General features: G+C 36.4%; 1 protein-coding gene across 15 annotated transcripts in view; it reads left to right on the top strand.

The window, feature by feature from the left end:
• Window positions 1-21,314, top strand: part of ptprub (protein tyrosine phosphatase receptor type Ub) — a 237,756-nt gene that overhangs the window by 119,083 nt on the left and 97,359 nt on the right. For all 15 annotated transcript variants that reach the window (XM_051865407.1, XM_051865418.1, XM_051865417.1 and 12 more), the window contains exon 4: window positions 13,930-14,005. In XM_051865407.1, the coding sequence (XP_051721367.1) occupies window positions 13,930-14,005 (76 nt within the window). The remainder of the gene's footprint in view (window positions 1-13,929; window positions 14,006-21,314) is intronic.

Raw genomic sequence — 21,314 nt, 5'->3', positions numbered from 1 at the left:
GTGTTCTCTGGAGTGACGAATCCTGCTTCTCTGTCTGGCAATCCGATGGACGAGTCTGGGTTTGGCGGTTTCCAGGAGAACGGTACTTGCCTGACTACATTGTGCCAAGTGTAAAGTTTGGTGGAGTGGGATTATGGTGTGGGGTTGTTTTTCAGGGGCTGGGCCTGGCCCCTTAGTTCCAGTGAAAGGAACTCTTAATGCTTCAGCATACTAAGACATTTTGGACAATTTCATGCTCCCAACAGTTTAGGGATGGCCCCTTCCTGTTCCAATATGACTGCACACCAGTACACAAAGCAAGGTCCATAAAGACATGGATGAGTGAGTATGGTGTGGAGGAACTTGACTGGCCTGCACAGAGTCCTGACCTCAACCCGATAGAACACCTTTGGGATGAATTAGAGCGGAGACTGCGAGCCAGGCCTTCTCACCAACATCACTGCCTGACCTCACAAATGCACTTCTAGAAGAATGGTCAAAAATTCCCATAAACACACTCCTAAACCTTGTGGAAAGCCTTCCCAGAAGAGTTGAGGCTGTTATAGCTGCAAAGGATGGGCCAACTCCATATTGAACCCTACGGATTAAGAATAGGATGTCATTAAAATTCATGTGCACGTAAAGGCAGGCGTCCCAATACTTTTGGCAATATAGTGTACCTTGGTATATATCAAAGTACCATAGTAACCCTACTGGAAAATGAAAATGAAAAATGGTAGCCGTGTTTAAGAACGTGGTAGTTGGTTTTCAACTGGTCATTAGCTGGTCTAAAAGGGTCATTAGTTGGTCTTAGCTAGTCTAAGCTATTTATTAGTTGGTCTAAGATGGTCATTAGCAAGTCTAAACTGGTCATTAGCTATTCCTGGAGATGCTTATTAATTGGTATAAACTGCTCATTAGCTGGTCCAAGATAGTTGTTAGTTGGTGTAAGTTAGTCATCAGTTGGTCTAAGATGCTCCTTAGTTGGTGCAAACTGCTCATTAGCTAGTCTATGATGGTTGTTAGTTGGTTAAAGCTGGTCATTAGCTAGTGCAAGCTAGCAAACCATCTTGAACCAGCAATAAACCAACTACCAGCTAGTCATACCAGTTTAAGATGGTCAAAATGTTTTTTTGAACATGGTGGCTGGTCAACAAGCTATGGTCCATTTTAGACCAGCTAGAAACCAGCTATCATGTTTTAAAATGCTTCAGAAATGCCAGATTCTAAGCTAATTACTTTGTCATGTTTGCCTACAGTAGAGCAGTGGTTCCCAACCACGTTCCTGGAGGCCCCCTAACACTGCGCATTTTCCATGTCTCCTTTGTCTGACACACCCATTTCAGGTCTTGGAGTCTTTGCTAATGAGCTGATTACCTCATTCAGGTGTGCTTAATCAAGGAGACATGCAAAATGTGCAGTGTTGGGGGGCCTCCAGGAATGTGGTTGGGAACCACTGCAGTAGAGTATGCCACAAATAAACAATATAGTGGTTGAAATCTCAATGGCAGAACTAGTAAACTGGTTTTCGACTACGTGCCATAAAGTTTCTTTGACACAAAGATAGTATATCAGAGCTCCACCAACAGTGGCATACACAGACGTCCCTTTTCCTCACAACAAAGCATTACACAAGCAGTGATGGAGCTACTGTCTTATTAGTCATGCCCTTTGCGCTGTTTAATTAGCATTGATCTCGGCATGAATGTAGGTTAGTGCTGTAGGGCTTGGACAAGCCCACAATAAAGACCAAGTCAATAGTGTTGACACATCTTAGTCAACTAGTAACCTAATTTCCTTACTGTACCCTTACAGTACTGTACCCTTGCTTACGAAATGACAGCTCATTCACGTCCCCCAAGCCGATCGATTGGTGTCAATGGTTGGTCTGCAATTGGGTAGACGCAGGGGGCTTCATCCATAAATTCAATTTCTCCTTTCTGCAAACTCTGCGCAGCTGTCAGAAAGCAATTAAGTTGAGTAGTGTTCGCTTTATCGTGAACTGTCAATCTCTCCAACCTAATTAACTTTCACATGCCAGTGAAAAGATGTGGCCTTCATGTGTAAATAATAGTCCTCCCGCCAGTCAACAAGATGTGAAGGTGGAGGGGACATGACAATAGGGAGAATTTGTTGTGTGTGCCTGCATAGTCGATTCGGCGTCACATTGAATTTTGCTGAGTGCACATGAAGAAAACATATTTTTCTCCATAAATCAAGGAATTCAGCTGGCTAGCATGAACCCATTAGCCCTTGGTAATGGATGGTAGGATGTGGTTCATAAAGCATCTTTATTGATGGCTTTTGATAGAAGCTGTGTATGATTACGAAATACATTTTTGTAAGCAACGTGTTGCTAATAATTGTTTTACCTTTGCCTTTAGGGATGCACTGAAATTTTGGTAACCGAAAACATGAAACAGATGAAACAGCAAAATGGATTTTTGGTCTTGGCTGAAATAGTTTTGGAGAGCCAAAATCATTGACCAAAACAGTGATTTTTAATTAGCACTTCTCTGATGATGTGTTTTGACTGTTTCAGCGTCTCTTTTTTGCATCTAACGTGGATAAGCTACAACAGGTAAACATGTCAGCATAAGCTACTTTTAAATGTCATCAATGAAAATGCAATTTGCCCCCAAAAATTATGCTAGAGTAGCAATATTTATAACTTCTGAAATATCGAGAGGCGGCTTGTTGTCAAATATCTTTACAATGACTGGCTTAATTTATCACTTGAGAACACAACACTCTGAACAGTTTACTGACTTGCCCAGTTACCCAAATTTAAATACTAAAACTTTCGTTTCAAATTTCGGCTAAATGAAAACTTTGATTTCAGTTTTGCTAAAAAGTTCATTTTGGTGCATTACTTTTTTTTTTTTTAGAGGGCTCTTAAAAGCAACGTCACAGCGTACGATAGTTGCTAATGTCTGTTCAAGTTCTTTTGTTTCATTTAGCCAATGATTTTGAAATGCCCATTCAAAAACATATCACATTTTTGTGATTTATCTTCTTCAAGATAATTAGAATAGCATTTTCGGTTATACTTGTAGCAGGTAGCTAGAAGGCTAATTTGTTAGCAGTATGCTATTCTAACAGGCTAATAAACTTGAGGTAAAGGCAGTCAGCTCACCAAAGCTAGCTGAAAATGTTGATTATGCGACATAACTTAAAAATTGGGAATGCTGACAGATAGCTTTCTGTTATAGACCTCCTTGTGTATCGCTAATGATAGACTCACTGTAAAACTCTAATAACAGCACAGACGTTTTGTCTTTTGCCCATAACAGTGAAAGAGTTTGAATGCAGAGTGTTGTAGACATCTTGTTTCTGTATTTTTGAACCAGTGGCTAAACAACTGCCATAATAGTTTGTGCATTTGATGAGGTGATGAGCTTGCTATTTTTCACTGTAGTTTTCTCTCAATGGGGTATCAGCACACTAAATCACACTTTGGGCCTGGAAGATGGCAGACTGTCCTGATCAATGGTGAAACTAGAGCCCTGCCACAGTCCCAGTGGGTGCCACGTCAAGGCTAGTTTGCTAAAACTGAGCCAACAAGAGAGATCATTTAAACCTCCGTTCTAGCATTTGTTATATTTTGAGACCATTCAGATGATTTTCCATGGCAACGATGTTTGACCCCTTAGCAGTTGCCGTAATTAAATTCTCTCTGTTTATATGTACTTAGCTGCTTTGTGTTTTTCTTTTGTCTTTATCTCTGCCTTTCCTTCGCACTTCCTGCTGACTCTGTTTAGCTTTTCCTGCAGTTTCTGTTTTGCGCCCTCATATACCTTCTTTCATTCATTTTGCTGCTTCTCAAATCCAGCTGGTGTCATTTTTCAGGGATAGTCTTGGGTAAGCAAAAAGATACAGGAATAGTTTATCTAAAAATGCAAATCCTCATACCATTCCAAACCTGTATTTGGTTATTTAGGGGCTGTCGTGCTCCTGAAGTACATCATAAATGTAGTCTATGACTATATTTCAAGTTTTCTAAAGCCATGTGATAGGTTTGTGTGAGAAATCAATCAAAATCTAATACATTATCACTTTTTAATCACTTACATTCTTTCCTTTCAGACCAAAGTTTACAGCTAGCCCTGATTTAGGTCCAGAAGTTAATAATTGTATATCATGTTTGGTTGAAATCAGTGTTCATTTTTAACAGCAAATTTTGATTTAGATTTAGTCATGGTCTTTTGAATAAATATCATAAGATTTTGGTTGAGTACAATATAATGGGTCTTTATTTATCTTAAAATGAAATAAAACCACTTCTCATAAAGAAACAAGAACCTGATCTTCATTTTAATTAATGATATACAGTATGCATTCTTTACAACAACTTGTAACATTCTTCATTCTTTCAAGCAGACATATTTGTTTGTATAAATTAAATAGAGATTAAGCTATTGAAGTTATTCCGTTTTTTTGTTTGATTAACATTAATGATGGACAGCAGCAGGTTTATTAGACTGCTGTCACTTTAAGGCAGAATGCACAGATCCAATACACTGATACACTTCCGATATTTTCCCAGCTGTGTACGTTCACTGAAGACATAACCGACTGTGTTTAAGTGAATACTTGTGCAATGATGTTTGAGAGGAGGCTTTCTTTGTGCACACAGAAAATAGGGCTGAATTGAGCTCTCTTTCGCATTTTCACACTTTTTCTGATTTATCCATATGTCTGCTCTTCTCTTTCTCCCCGACGTTTACATTTTTGAATGTTTTATGAGACATGCAGCAAGTGTAAGCCAACTTATAAGTCTGTCAGGTAGATCAGCACTTTACAATTCAAATGTGCGCATCTACCACGCAGGACATCCGTTCTGACTGGATCTCTTCCCAAATCGTCCCTCCCTAACATTTTCATCTCGTTTGTAGTCGTTGATGAAAATGTCAGTAGATTTTCATCATAGTTTTTGTCATTCAATACTAGTTTTTACTTAGTTATCGTCTTGTTTTCGTCGGTATGGTCGGTCGGTTTATGGTGGTTTTTTTTTTTTTGTCCTTTATTGAGCTTGACATCCCGATGTCACTATATGAACTGCTGTTGTAGGGCAAGATTCAAAAGATTCTACTATTGTGTTGCACAATTAAAAGTAAGAGCACACAGGTTTGGAAATAAGGGTGAGTAAATGATTGGATTTTTATTTTTGGGTGAACTATTTCTTTAAACTGAAGGAGTGTGTGAAACATTGTTTATCACTTCAAGCCAGGCATTTTTTTTTTCAAGTCTGAGTGCATAACAAGGGTAAATGGAGCTGTGTGCCCATCTCTCACTTTAAGGCAGAATGCACAGATCCAATACACTGATACACTTCCGATATTTTCCCAGCTATGTACGTTCACTGAAGACATAACCGACTGTGTTTAAGTGAATACTTGTGCAATGATGTTTGAGAGGAGGCTTTCTTTGTGCACACAGAAAATAGGGCTGAATTGAGCTCTCTTTCGCATTTTCACACTTTTTCTGATTTATCCATATGTCTGCTCTTCTCTTTCTCCCCGACGTTTACATTTTTGAATGTTTTATGAGACATGCAGCAAGTGTAAGCCAACTTATAAGTCTGTCAGGTAGATCAGCACTTTACAATTCAAATGTGCGCATCTACCACGCAGGACATCCGTTCTGACTGGATCTCTTCCCAAATCGTCCCTCCCTAACATTTTCATCTCGTTTGTAGTCGTTGATGAAAATGTCAGTAGATTTTCATCATAGTTTTTGTCATTCAATACTAGTTTTTACTTAGTTATCGTCTTGTTTTCGTCGGTATGGTCGGTCGGTTTATGGTGGTTTTTTTTTTTTTGTCCTTTATTGAGCTTGACATCCCGATGTCACTATATGAACTGCTGTTGTAGGGCAAGATTCAAAAGATTCTACTATTGTGTTGCACAATTAAAAGTAAGAGCACACAGGTTTGGAAATAAGGGTGAGTAAATGATTGGATTTTTATTTTTGGGTGAACTATTTCTTTAAACTGAAGGAGTGTGTGAAACATTGTTTATCACTTCAAGCCAGGCATTTTTTTTTTCAAGTCTGAGTGCATAACAAGGGTAAATGGAGCTGTGTGCCCATCTCTGTGTCATCCTGGTCTTTTTCCTGGAACACTGAGTCAAACCCATGAACTCTGTGAATTTGCCTTGAGGATGTGCTTAGACCTTTGCTATCAGACTCAAAAAAGTAGAATTACAGACAGTTTGCATGTCCTCAGTTAGTTTTCCATTGTTGTCTTTTGTAGATTCTTGTCTGCTTACTACAACTAGCTTTCCTATATTCAAGAGCGAGAATGAGACATGAAGTCAGTCCTGTATTAAGACTTATGCTAGTAATGTCTTCTAAGACCCTTTCAGCCTTGATGGCAGCCAAAATTGCCCAACAATTGCCTCATGACTCATCACAATAAGGATGAGAAGAAAACCAAACAAAACAAGTACAACAGAGGAAAAAAGAAACATTGTCTGCAGTCATAAAATAATACAAAATGAATAAAGGCAGAAATATAAGCGTTAAGGGCAGCAAAGTGACATTGTACATTTGTATTTTAGCCAGTAAACAAAAAAACCTCACTGGAAAGCTTCTAAGAAGAGTTCTTCAAGGACAAAATGGCTTTTAGCTATGACGTTTAAATATTATCCAGAGTTTGTATCAATATCCTATCTGGCTCATCTATGAGTGATTGCTCAAGTTGAAGAGGTCCACTTCTCTTGAGAACATGAGGACTTTGCTTTCACTGCTAAGAGATCAGCAAAACCATACAATACCAGAGCTGAAATTGTTAAACTGATTATTTTCATGAAATTAAATCCTTCGTTCATGTAACAAGGCCACCTAGGCTGAATCTCTATTTGGAAGGAGCTAATAGCCTGTTTGTTTGACTCTTGTTTTGCCTCATAATTAAGGGTTTCATACAAAATAATGTTTATTTCCTCATAATCGTAATGAATGGATTTAGATGATAATAGATTTCTGATAAACAAGCCCCCAGGGTGATTATTTTGACAATGTGTCGTCCACACTGGTTGCTTCCTGTTGCCTACATTTGAATTTTCTTTTCTATCATTAAAGTAAACACTAGGGTTGTGTGCCATTCAGAATTCAGCTGTCAATTCCAATTCAATTTATGGATTGATATTGAATTATGGTTAATTAAATTTAAAGTGTAACTTTGACAATTTTCACCCCGCTTTGTATTGTTACAGTGTCGGTAGTATATGTAAATGAACAATGATTGCTTGTTCCCTGTGTTACCTGGACTGAGCACAATTATTTGTCAGCAAAAGTCAGCTGGATTTTTCTTGAAAACTACAGATTATACTTCCGCATTTTTGTATCCTTGCCCACGAATAGTCTATCAACAGAGGGTTATTGACAAAATATTTATTTTAAGGTTTATAATTGAAAATTGTATTGTACTTTGCCTACTCTTTTTAATAGAATTATGGTAAAAATGGAACACTATGGCAACAGCTTTCTTACCTTTTGGGGGGTTGGGCGGAACTTAGTTTATTTCAGTTTTACCATCCGTTTGGCGTAAAATACTGTGTTCATGGTCATCTAGTTTGAAATGTTGACTACAAACACAGGTTTTTCAGATTTTCTGTTGTGGCTTTCTCTCCATATTTATGATTCTTAACAGCCTTTAGCCACTGCCTGCAATGTGCTGGATCCTTCACTGGAAGCCGAAAGTAACTCCCTACTGCTAAACATTTATAATTGGATTTCTTGCACCGGGGAACAATACAAGTTGACACCATTATGACAAAGTTTGCTAAGAAGTATTTCCTACTAAAGCAAAATGGTATTCAACTCTGGTAAGCATATCCATAGCAGATTAGTGGGAGTGGCCATGGACGGCAACATGCTCAGTGCATTATAGGTGTTGAAGTTTTCCTACCTATTTGGCACAAGGGATGAGAAGTCTTTTTTCTGTTTTCTCTAGTCAGGTAGCACTTTTTCGTCTTTCTACTACACTGTAAAACAGTCTTTTAAGTCTTCTTAATAGTAATAGTATTTTTAATACATTTAAGTAAACCAACTCAATTTTTTAAGTTAACTAACTCAAAGATTATGTTAGTGGAACTTAACATTTTTATTTTGTACTACACAAACTTGTTAATTACAATTTAATTAAAATATTGAATAAACAAACTTATAATCTTTATGGTTAAGTGTTAGTTAGCAACAGCACCCTAGCATGTGGTAATGTAACTATCACTATATACTTGCATGAATTGTTAATCAACATGCAGCGTATGTAGACTTGAAGTTTTGCAGCACATTCTCGACCTAACCGCAGGCACTACTCTTCACCATGATGGTAAGTATCTTACAAAACTTCAACATAACAGAAGCACATTCAAATACCAAAATAACAGAGCATTAAACAATAACACAAACACACAGAAATGCACTTAATTTCAAAATGTATTTTCCCTATATAGTCTGATGCAAAGCAGGCTGGGATATAGAAATCTGCTGCAACTCAGACCGCTTACTAATATCATACTATGAGTTCATGAGTTTTTCTATTAAGTGAACTTTAAAAGGGTCATATGATGGTCCTAAAAAGAACATTATTTTGTGTATTTGGTTTAATGCAATGTGTTTACGCGGTTTTAGGTAAAAAAAAAAGAAAAAAAAAAGTCATTATTTTACACATCCGTACATTATTGTTGCTCTTCTATGCCCCGCCTTTCTGAAACACGCCGATTTTTACAAAGCTCATTGTTCTGAAAAGTGCACTGTGCTCTGATTGCCCGAATACCTTAAGCATTCAGTTACAATAGATTTCATTTTTTATATGAATTAACTAAATATACTGTAGTAATGATCAGATTCAGTGATCAGACTACTACTATTACTATTCTTAATAATAATAATAATAATAATAATAATAATGACACATAAAAATTTTACTATTATATTTATTATCATCACCATAATTATGAGCTATATAAATACTTTTATTTAATTTATATAATGTACTTTTGATTATTAATTTAACTAGCATTAATTTTAATGTATAAAAACAATATATTTAAATTTCAGTCTCAATGTTATAAACTACGGTAGTTAGCTAAAAACAACAAGATTTTTTTGGTGCTTGAAAATGTATGATTCTGTTGAGCAAAACAAAATTATTTTCTGACAGCAAGGTTAATTGTTTTGATTGTATTGAACTGTCAGTTAAGAAATGTCTAATTATCAGAGAATAGGCAATTAGTCAAAAGTAATGATGTCTCAACTTCTGTCAGACTAATGAAGTCCCTCTGTTCTGTGTTTGATACGGTGTTAGGCTTTTACAAGTGTGTATCCCTATACATGTAAAATGAGATGGCGGCCTGTCTCTCATGATATGATGGGCCCCCACATTTATGTGACACGAGATACCATATTTCCTGCTGTCTACCATGTCTGAACATCAGTAGAGAGAAAGGAATGGAATGAAGGAAAATTGAATAGATAGAGATGGGGAGAGATTGGGAGGAAGAGGAGAATGGAAATAGGTAGGAATCACCTTGAGTTTGAAATATTTGAGTTGAAACCTCCCCTGTCTGCCATGCTCGCTCATATATTTCTGCTGTTATTGGTGAAGGTGTAATAGATAGTGGGAACTTGTTATCAAATATTAAAGATGTTATCGGGCCTGCCAAGACTGCCAAAAAGAATCTAGCTTCAGCCCATCCATACCTTTTCGTCTGAATCGTTCTCTCTCTCTCTCTCTCTCACTTCTGTCTCTCATGGGCTTCCAATTAAATTCACATCACATCAACAAATCTGTTTCTGTGTATTTGTCTCTCCGCCACATTGAACAACAAAGCTGAAGCTACGAAAGAGTAATTCAACCTGACACATTCTTAAGAAAATGCATGAGAGTCTAAATAATAAAAATTGATGGGGGGTAGAAGAAAGAAATGTAAGACATAAGAAGACTTTAGGTCAGATCCATTAATAAATATAATGTAGATGAATGAAATGCATTCCACCAGGATGAATTCATTGCATGAGCAGACAGCATAGAATGCATTTAAGTTTTTTGCTGTCGAGCTTCATTATTTTAATCTTGTCTTTTTTAATCTGTTGACTGAAAAAATGCCAAACCAAGTAGATCTATAATACCTGCAGAAAGTTATTTGTTAGTATTATCATCTTTACTTATGACGGTTTAGTTTTAGAGCCATGCACAGCTATTTTTAAAAGGACGTTAGTAGAGAAAGATTCTTTTTGGATCCAGATGTTATAGTTACAACATCTGCCAGTTGGTGCTAATTGGATCAACCTAATCAGCCAAACCTTGACCCGTCAGGACTGGATAATTCTGAGGAGAACTTGTCCTTGTTAGAGAGCATGGTTTGTTTGTGTCTGTCCTCCTTGATTGCGGTCCTTCACATCTTATTTCTCTCTCTCGTTTTCTCTCTCTCTCTCTCTCTTTGGCTGAGCTCTATTTGTTCCATTTCTCATCAACCCCAAAGTTTTACTTTGTGCATTTTAACCTTTTCAACTGATGCAATGTGGATTTTAGAATAAATACAGGCGATCTTACATAACTACATAACTTTAACTTGTTTCTAGTTACGTTGATTATCTCTGTATGTTTTTAAGCCCTGAATTCTTATGTCCAGTATCGTCAATGTTATGTGATCTATTGTTGTGGATTTATTGATTAAAGACTGTTTTTGTTCTTTATCCTTACTCCTGTCGTCGTGTGCTTCATTACACCCACAAGTGACTATCTTTAAACCTTGAAACACACTCATATACCTCTGCTAATCTGATCTATGCTGTCTTGCTTATAGAATGACTATAGAGATTATCATCTCCTTAGCAGAGTAGGAAAATATAGGATTCAACACAGCCCTGCATTGCCATATACAGAAAGTCTTTTTTATATCCATCATAAATCAGAGAGATTTGTTCCCCGAGTAGTCTTCAGGAGGGAAGTATCCACTGATTAGAATAAATGTGACATGGGTGTAGAGGATTTTAATAGTGTAGGAGTGCCTCAATAGAAAAGCGTGATTTTGTCTTTTGTTTCGGAGGGCTGATGGCAAGTCAGCAGCAGCACACCCTTGGAATGGTGGGGGAAATTCAAAAACACATTTCAGAGTAATCTCCCGTTGCATCATCCTGCAAGTCTGGTGTCAGTTTATTGTGGTTATATGGCAGTCCTTTCCAACAGGAGATTAAAGTTGGGTTACAGAGCCGGAGCCAGCGCTGGCTGTATATTCTGTTGTCTGGAGTCACTTTCCTCCTCTCTTCCCGCAAAGCACGTTGTTTTTTAGATCCCAATCAGAGACTTCACATCCATCTTCACGTATGTCGGCGTCGTTGTAGGTCAAGGAAGGGTTAGGAGCATGAAATCATGCTGTTCCATGATAAAATAAGAGGCTTCTGACAGACTGGAATGTTCTGCTGACCAGGTGATGGGGAAATTGAACATGGAATGAAGCCCCAGTACCATGACAGCTCTGAGAGATACTGCCGTCAACTATGTGCTTCGGCCGCAAAACATACAAATCCCCTTTCAGTGAAAGCAAGGATCCCGGATAATTCTACCACGAGTCAGGTTTCTTCAACTTTAGGCACATTTGCACTACCATTCAAAAGTTTGTGGTTTTCTTTTTGAAAGAGATTAGTCCTTTTTAATCCACAAGGATGCATTAAATTGATCAAAAGTAACAGTAAAGACTTTTACATTGTTACCAAAAAAAGAAAATTCTATTTCAAATAAATGCTACTTTGAACTTTTTGTGGTAACACTTTATTTTAGGGTCTTTTAACTAGTTGCTTATTAGCATGCATATTACTAGAATATTGGCTATTTATTACTTACTAAGCACATATTAATCCTTTATTCTGCATTCTTAATCCTACCCAATACCTAAACTTAACAACTACCTTACTAACTATAATAAGCAGTAATTAGGAGTTTATTGATGGAAAAGTCGTAGTTAATAGATATATGTGTTCACTATACTAAAGTATTACCCTTTTTGTTCATCAAAGAATCCTAAATGTATCACAACTTTTTATTTTTATTTTTGTTACATGAAGGTCACATTTAAACTGTCTTGGAAACTTTTTTTCATGCCCTTGTCATTTATTTTTGCTACTTCTCATCTTTTAAGGTATTGATTTTATAGTTTTATCTCTTTTCCAGAGCCATACTTTAAATTTGAATTATGAAAATGCATAATAAATTAACAAACAGTTTCAATATTTGAGAAAATGATTCATATTTTTCTAAAATCTGACTGTTCCACTGTTGTATAGCATCATTTACACTATAAACCACTACAAACAATTTTGCCGCAGTAAATTTTTTATAAGTTTAACAAGGAGACAACGTTGGCAGTGAAGAGCTTTAAATGGAATATCATACATGTGATTTGTGAAGAATATTTTTATTATGCGTAGTTTCCAATTAAGCTGCGCAATATGCAAAAAGTGTGAAGGTAGTATGTCATTGTATTTAGAATACATGCTAATTATGATATTAGCCTCAGCAAGACAAAGCAGTCGGACAATTTATTCCAAAATTTAAAAAAAAAAAAAAAAAAAAAAAAAAAGTATTTTTTAGTAATTTTATTATCTGCTTTTATCATTTTATTAGTTTTTTAAAATATTGCTATTTATGTTTACTTTATTTCAGTTTTAGTGTTTATTTATTGCCTTCCTTTTCCTTTATTTTATAAAATTTCCTTTAATTTTAGTGCTTCATCTTACAGTAAACTTCCAGTTATTGCCAAGGCAACATTTATAATTTTCGTTTAGTTTGTTTTTACTAATATTTATATTTTATTTTATTTCAGCTTTATTTCAATTAACAGAAATGTTTTTAATAGTTTTAGTTTTAGTTTATGATAATAACACAACATTTAGTCACAACTATGATTTTTCTTGGTTACTAGAAATAATTTATTTTTTTCCTTTATTTTTTTTGAAGCAATAACTTCAAGCGTGGGCAGCAAAGCAGACTACTGTTGGAAGAGCAAACATGGCCTCCACGCTCTCGATGTGTAATAACATCTCATCACTGTCGTTCGCACAATATTGATTTGATTTCATTACACTGGAGCGACCGTCCTCTGCTCATAGCCTTTGGCGAGTGTGAACCATCTCTCCTGGTCTCTGGGGACTCGTGCCCCTTACGCTCACATTATGAGCCGGTGCATCTGTGTGCACGCGTGTATGTGTGTGTGCAGCATGCTGAGTGAGAGCCATGTGTCACAGTGCACGCAGGCCTCCTGATGAAGCCATTATTTCCTGTAGGCCTCAGGGGCCCTTAGTGAAGTTGGCATCCATTTTCTCTCTCTTATTCTCTTTACTTGCTTTGGCATTCTTTTTCTCGTTTTCTGTTCTCAATGACTGTCAAAACTTGTGCAAAAAGAAAACTCAAGAAAAAGATGTGAAATGTCAAAAAGATGAATGATGTGCTTTGCTTCTTTTCAACATAGTTGACAGTCTCGTCCTTGTTTTCTCTCATTATTTCTTAATTGTTTCATTAATGTAAGATTAATGAAGCACAGTGCAAATGTAAGAAAATAATTAAAATATATTGCAGACAGTCCATTAAAACACTTTTTGTGAGTTTGATTGAAACTGTTATGATGGTGTTTAATAGATACCACTTTGTGTTGATGAATATACAAGGCATCACTTATGTTTATTTCTGTATTACGCTGTAATAAAAATATCTTAATATCTAGCCTTAAAACATGACTAATTTACTTAAGAAGCAAAATTGTGTAAGATAATAAGATTTGATTTTATTGGTCTTGATTGAATAAGACTTGATTACAGAAAATATATCTTTTAAGTGTATAATTTAAGTGTATTTTCCCTTTTTGCAACACCAAAATTCTCACGAAGATGATGCAATCATTTGAGTTTCAAATGTTCAAATTACATGTTTTCCTCTTTTTGTATTTTCAGATATTGCTAGAGGCGACTGTGGACCGCAAAGGCTACATTGCAGTTGATGACATACTCTTATTGAACTACCCCTGTTGTGAGTAGCACACAACTGTCATTATAGTCATATTTGCCTTTTCATAGATGTAATAATGTTATCTGTCTATGCTATTTTGAGCCAATATGCTGGAGCAAAAAAACAACAACAACAAAAAAACCTGGCAGGAGTATGTTAAGCATTATCCATTAATGTGGCGCTTAAATTAAAATTAGCATTGCTAGCATTAGCAAGAGGAAGGTATTCATCACTTATAATAATAAATAGATTAAACATTGTGTTTATACTAATGAAAAGCTGAAAACAATCAGCCAATTTAAAAAATGACGTTATTTGTGAAATGTACTTCTCAATGGATGATCAATAATTATACTATAAATAGACAGTAATTATGATTGTCAAATGTTAATAGATAGATTTCTTAAATTATAATTATAATTTTGATATACTATTTATGAAACTTTCCCCGCTAGCACTTTTTTTTAGGTTGCCAGTTATTTTTGATAATTTTCACAAATTTCATGGCCCCCAGAATATTTTGTTTTTTGAATATCTGAACATAGATTATATCAAAAGAAAGGACAGAGCCTCTGCTTAAAAAAAGTAATTTAAACCCTTAATTATATTTTATTAACACTTAAGTGGGTAGGTAAGTTTCATAAAAAAAAAAAAAAAGCAACATTTTGAACAAAAAACTGAAAAAAATCGTGTTTTTGTAAAAGACTACATCTGGATTGGATTCAGAACTATGATCAAAGTAGTAGATTGAGTCCATCAGCACCCCCAAAGCTTGCACAGTCCTGTACCTCATCCTGGGTTTGACATTTCATTTGGTAACATAATATGCAGTTTTGATTTATATGCTGTTTAATGTTTGAGGATCTCATTATGTTACATGTGCATATTAAGCAATGCTTCTGTTGCTTGTTTCTGCTTTTTCTTCACCTGTGTTTTGATCCAGAGATTCTGTACTCTGTCAGAAGATGTGTAATAGTGTCCCCTACCATATAACAGTAACAAATGGTTTGCTGGAAAATTCTGTCAATGGCAGGGAACGAGTTAATTATAATAAATGATTTAGTTAAATGTATATTTCCAACATGCACTGTAGACATTGGCATCAGCCATTGACAAAATCAAGATTGTTCAGTCACTGTTTTATAGTAACTTGTCTAACATGAAACACGACACTGTGAGATTTGCATTGCTCTCATATACAGTACAACTTTCTCAAGTACATCTTCCTATGCAGGTCCAGTTCAGCACAGATCTTCCTGATGGATCTGTAAGCACACATAATTTGGATATCAAAGTCACTTTTGTACCCAAATTCACCTTGTTTCATCCTATTCTACTCTGGCTTTTGGCTTTTAGCTCAGCAGGATATAGCTACATTGTTTCTTTGATGATGAAAAGATCTAGTTTCCATCTTGTGTGAAAAGTCTGAGGACTTTTTTTTTTTTTTTTTTTTTTAAATGTAGACCCTGTCACACTTTTCAATTCCAATTTTAGGTCAGCTTTAAAAGCTTACACAATGTCTATAGCATGCTTTTGTAATATGAATGATTCATCAGTGCAACAGTGCAGTGGAAGTTTGTCCTTGGATAATGTAAACTAACAGCCAAATAACTATTTAAGGCGGGCGTACACAGTGCGAATTCTCACGGTCGGAAGATCGCATGTCCACGCACACGTCACAAGTGAGTTTATCTGAAAATCGTACGGACGCAGTGATATACGACACGATTTTACCACCTGTTGATTTCCGAAGCAATCGCACGAAGTTCCGTGTGTGTGTGTGTGTGTGTCTGTGTGTGAGAGAGACCGAGAGAGAGAGAATTAAAAAGCCTAGTTACACACTATAGCTAGCAATAGCTGTAGCTAACAATAGGTAACATCTCACCTGATAACTGTAGCTCTCGGACGACCCTGTCATGGTACACACTGCTTGACACATCATACAGCGCTCACGTCATGAATTCAAACCAATAGCTCCCGAACTTTTTCAACATGTTTAAAAATGATCGGGAAGTGCTCGTAAGGTATTCTGCTCGGCTCGCAATTCATTGCACACGATACGAGCCGCGACCATACGAGCATCAACGATTTCCACGCGATTGAAAAAAAAAAAAACGGCTGCAAGCTTGTACAACAGCAAAAATCGCACCGTGTACACCCGCCTTTCATCAACTAAATGAGACACGTAACCGATTAGTAAGCTCATTTTTTCAGGACAAAAAGCTAAGAAGCAGGAAACTTAAAGGTGAAGTATGTAGTTTCTGCAGCACTACTGGCACCTACCAGAATTAAAAAGATGGTTTAAAATCTCTTGAATGTTTAAACTGACAGGACCTAAAACATGTTCAAAGGTTGAGCTGGAAAGAGGATTGATGGATCTGAGAGGATCTCAATGTTTTGATGTTTACACTTAGAGAGTTAAACTCATGAATGGCATAATAATAGTAGTTAATGAACAATTAACTGGGGTAAGATAATGTATTTAAACATAAATCCTATATACTTTAAGCAAGTCTCCATTTGCTCTCTGGGAGAAACAATTGAGGTATATCAGCCATTTCAGTTGTTCTTATGCGGGTGCTACTATTTAACATTTACTATGCAGCGCGTACATCAGTATGCTGCATATGTACTGCATTAGTTAGCGGGAACCTGAACCCTGCTGGTTGCCGGCATGCTGTAGCCTGCTAGCTGCTGGACATGGTAGAAAACAAACAGATCAGAGTAGGGAGGAATTGTTGTGAAGGAATGTGTGATGTGTTCGGCCCACCAGTGCAGTGAAGACTGTGCAGTGTGTACGGAGCTGTGATGTCTTTTACTGCCAAGGGGGAAAGTAGAAATCCTTTAAACATCCCTAATCCAGCAGAGCTAGACATTTGTTTTTGTATGCTGACTGTAGACTCGAAGTTAAAGATGTAATGGTAGTATTGAAGACTGGTGTTTGTTTAAATATTTTTATGTATGACTTAATGGCTGTCAAGTGAGAATTTTGGTAATTGGTGTCAGATAGACTTCAATGGACAAGCCAGTTGTACAATTTCTTTGGTCTACAATCTAGTTTAACAAGGTGCTAAATGTGTATTAACGTTAAAGGGTTAGTTCACCCAAAAATGAAAATTCTGTCATTTCTCACCCTCATGTCGTTCCAAACCCAGAAGACTTTTGTTCATCTTCGGAACACAAATGAAGATCTTTTTGATGAAATCTGAGAGCTTTCTATCCCTCCATTGACATCCTATGCAACTACAACTTTCAAGCCCCAGAAAGGTAGTAAAGTAATTAAAGAAGGCATTAAAATAATCCATGTGACTCCAGTGATTTAACCTCAATTTTATGAAGTGACGGGAGTGCTTTGTTTGCACAAAAAACAACAACAACATAATTTACCACTTTATTTACAAAATATTAATCTCCAACGTGTGTTCACGTAACAACGTCCGCTCTCGTGTCTATATATAGCATGCGTTGTGGTGCTCTAGTCAACGCTTGTTGAAGATTAATATTTTGTAAATATGTTTTTTTTTTTTTTTTAAAGTAGACCCTTTACAGTTCAGAATAATGTATTACTCTTACCTGTATGACAAAAAATGACAGAGTATTTTAAGTTGGAAAAACTGCAAGTGATCGCGCCAGTGCCTCCATGTCATGCAGTAAAGCACGCTATAATTTATATTACTATTTTGTAAATGAACTGGTAAATTGATTTTTTTTTTTTTTTTTTTTTTTTAGCAAACAAAGCACTCGTGTCGCTTCCTTAAACTGAGGTTAAACCATTGAAGCCAGACAGATTGCTTTAATGATGTCTTTACTACCTTTCTGGGGTAGTAGTGGTAGTTGCATAGGCTGTCTATGAAGAGACAGAAAGCTCTCAGATTTCATTAAAATGATCTTCATTTGTGTCCCGAAGATGAACGAAAGTCTTACAGGTTTGGAATGACATGAGGGTTGAGTAATTAATGACAGAATTTTAATTTATTGTCATTTATTTTCAGTTATTGTCATTTTTGTTCTTTTCAGACTTATATATAATTATAGTATTATAGTAAGATTTTTTTTTTGAAGAAAATTATTATTTTTATTCAACAAAGACACATTAATTTGATCAAAAGTGAAATGTTACAAAAGATTTCTATTTCAAGGTAATGCTATATATAGAAACAGCTGATTGAGGTGTTAAGATCTCAGTAGTGAAATTATGCTGGGCAGTCCCAGTAAAGTCACACCAGATCACAGTACACTGCTGCATTCTCCTCAATCGAACGCCTAGAATCAACCTGTAAGTTCAGAAATTTGTCATGTATATTGCGTTTTAGGGCACGTGCCTACTTTGCATAATTCCTTTTGTGAATTGGGCGCTAGAATAATGCAGACTGCGTGTGCAAATAAATGATACAGCGGGTGCGATTCATTCTTAGTGAATTCTGCCTTATCCGACCGGCTTTTATTAAAACAAGCTGCTTTATACGATAACAACATGTTTGTATATTTATTTGAAAGCTGCAAGCCTTTTCTAAGGCCAATTCAATAGGCTCTGACAGCACAATTATCAACTGTAATTGTTACTGATGTGCTGAAATGTGTTTTAGTGACCAGCCGATAGGGATAGGTGGCAAACCACAGAGATGCGGTCTTCGCTCCAAGTTAACAATCCTTTTCACAACCCCTAAGGGACACCTTAACGCTTTTAAGGCTTCATAAAACTGTAGTGATATTTATACATATTTAAACAGAGAAAACTGACAAAGTACTATTAGATGGTAATAAAGTGCAATTCCAAACAAGCAAATCAACAGATGCTGTGGTCATGAAAGCTCATCTCTGCTGAGTCTCCTAACACCCTCTTCCTTCGCCCCCCTCCCCACTTCCTGCAGGCGGCAGATGGCATCATCTAAGCCCCACTGTGCACATTAAATAATTAAAACTCTCATCAGGACCTGGACACACATTGTCGAGAGTGGCATTGCGCCAGACTGCGGAAATCACCATTTGGCAAGACAAGTCAAAAAGGAAAGGCAGGCAAAAAGAGTACAAAGAGCGAGAAAGAGAGAAGATTTCCATCTGATTCAAGAGAGGGTGTGGTTTCTGTTCTTTTGTATTCTCTACACATCATAACCTTAGTGTTGTGGCGACTGCAATATCTATTAATCAAAGTCTTTAGGATACAAACAAGCATATTTAATACTCTGGCCGACAGATTTTCAGTCCCTTTTCATACTCCCTTGCCTTGTGATTCATATCGACTCATAAAAACATGAATCGAGCATCACACAGTGGAATGCCCATCGAACATGTGGCCACCCGTGGACTACAAACAATGTAGCTTAGGCCTCCGCCTGGTTTTTCAAATAAGATAAACAATACAAGCTCAGGGTGGATGTACAAAACAGCATTTTCTGTTATATCAGACATCATAGCCTATTTATCTGCTTTGATTGACAGATTTCAGATGTGTGCAGTGTGGGTAGGTGGTTTACGGTGATTTTATATACATCCTCCTCAAGGAGGAAAGGCTGTTTCATTGCCAGAGAGGAGGAAAGCCCTGTGGTTAGAAAAGACAACATTCTTTAGAGCTACAAGTATGCAAATCTAACCAAGACAGCCGCCTTATGAAACCTACAGTATGGAAGAAAGATTATTATGCTTTTTTATGCAACCATTTCCACGTCATAAGGAAATTAGCCAAAAATGAAACAAATTCACATTGGAGAATGTCATAGAATGAAGCAACTTTGCAGCTCAAAGCATTAAAACAGTTAAAACATTAAAATGATTGTATCAAACACACTGGTTTGTACTGCAAAGTTTTACCATTTACTGCACTTTGTTGTTCTTACATATTGTGGCTAATGAATCGGAAGTCTCGCAGATTCACAGAAAATAGCTTACTTCAACATTGCAAAATAAGTTGGATATCAAAACCATATCCAATTTTTTTTATCAGTAAGAGTATTTTTAATAAAACATGCATGTATTTGAATTGTCGGAACATGATTTTCATCTCTTATCACCACACAAATAGAAGCAGTTCAGTAGTTCAAAATATTCAATTATACATAAACCGTACGCTGTTTAAGTAACAATCAAACTGTTGCTGGGCTGTCTGCGGTTCCCATAGGAGCTCTCCTCCGCTCTCAGAGACTAAACACTGTTAACTAACACATGAAGCTATTCATGTTGCCTGAGGGCCTTTTTATATATGACATCCATTCAAAGAACTGATTAAAAAAAAAAATCTGAAAAGTTTTTGCTTATATATCTGCAACTAGAATGTGCGAGATTTAATAGAACCTCAGTATTTATCTGTGTTTACTTTTTTTGCTTTTTGTTCTTGTCCTTCTTGTTTTGGTAGGCTTTCAGCACTTGAAGGAGTAGTGTATCCTCTGCCACTGTCAGGCTCTGAAATTGGTTTCTTCATACAGTTTATTTTGTAATATAATGCGCAGACAATGAATGTAATGTCTTGGCTGCACTATGTCTTTTCATAGGGGTGTTTTTGTGCACATTATATATAGCATATTGCAGCAATCTCGCACCTTTATTTTCTCCTGGGGATCAATAAAGTATTTCTTTATTTTTATCTATCCTATCTATCCATTTCTTTCTTTCTTTTTATCCTGTTTAATCCCTGATTCTGTATATTCAGTTGCAAAAAAATGTCTTTAAATGAATAGATATGACTTTTAAATTCAAAAGGTCATATTGCAGTTTAGTTGAACTGAGACCTCATGGAAATCGATTAAGTTTAAAGGGAAGGAAAGTACCAAGAACCATGTATGCTGGAGGAAGATTAGCTAGACCTTATGTCATAGGATTATCAATTGTCTCACATATAGGCAAGGAAACCCATATATGGACACAGCGTTTAACTAGCCAGTCAAACTGGAACAAATCAACATTTCTGGCCACTAAGAGATTGTTTCCCTGCATTTGAAGTCCACATGAAACAACGTTCGCAACACATTTTGCTTCCAAAATATGACATGTTTGAGGGAAAATACAATATTCAAATTGAGAAATGTAGGGCAGGACTTGACTGGATCGTAAAAAGTGGGCGTTGCGTACTAGAATCGAGGCAGTTGGTTCAGGCACGATGTTGACAAATAAAGGGGCCTGATAATGTTAGCAGAAAAGGAAAGTTCATACCAGAAACATGTATTTCAGTGTTGACTTTAAGCAGGTTGTAAAGTGTGAAAGTGTGGTTAGCATCACTTTGGACTACAGTATGAACACTACCGTTCAGAAGTTTGGGGTTAGCAAGATTCTTTTTGATAGAAATACTTTTAATCAGCAACGATGCATTAAATTGATCAAAAGTAACAGTAAAGACTTT

Source organism: Ctenopharyngodon idella, chromosome 16 (assembly GCF_019924925.1).
Source record: "Ctenopharyngodon idella isolate HZGC_01 chromosome 16, HZGC01, whole genome shotgun sequence".
NCBI classification, from domain to species: Eukaryota; Metazoa; Chordata; class Actinopteri; order Cypriniformes; family Xenocyprididae; genus Ctenopharyngodon; species Ctenopharyngodon idella.
This window is presented reverse-complemented; position numbering and strand designations above follow the sequence as displayed.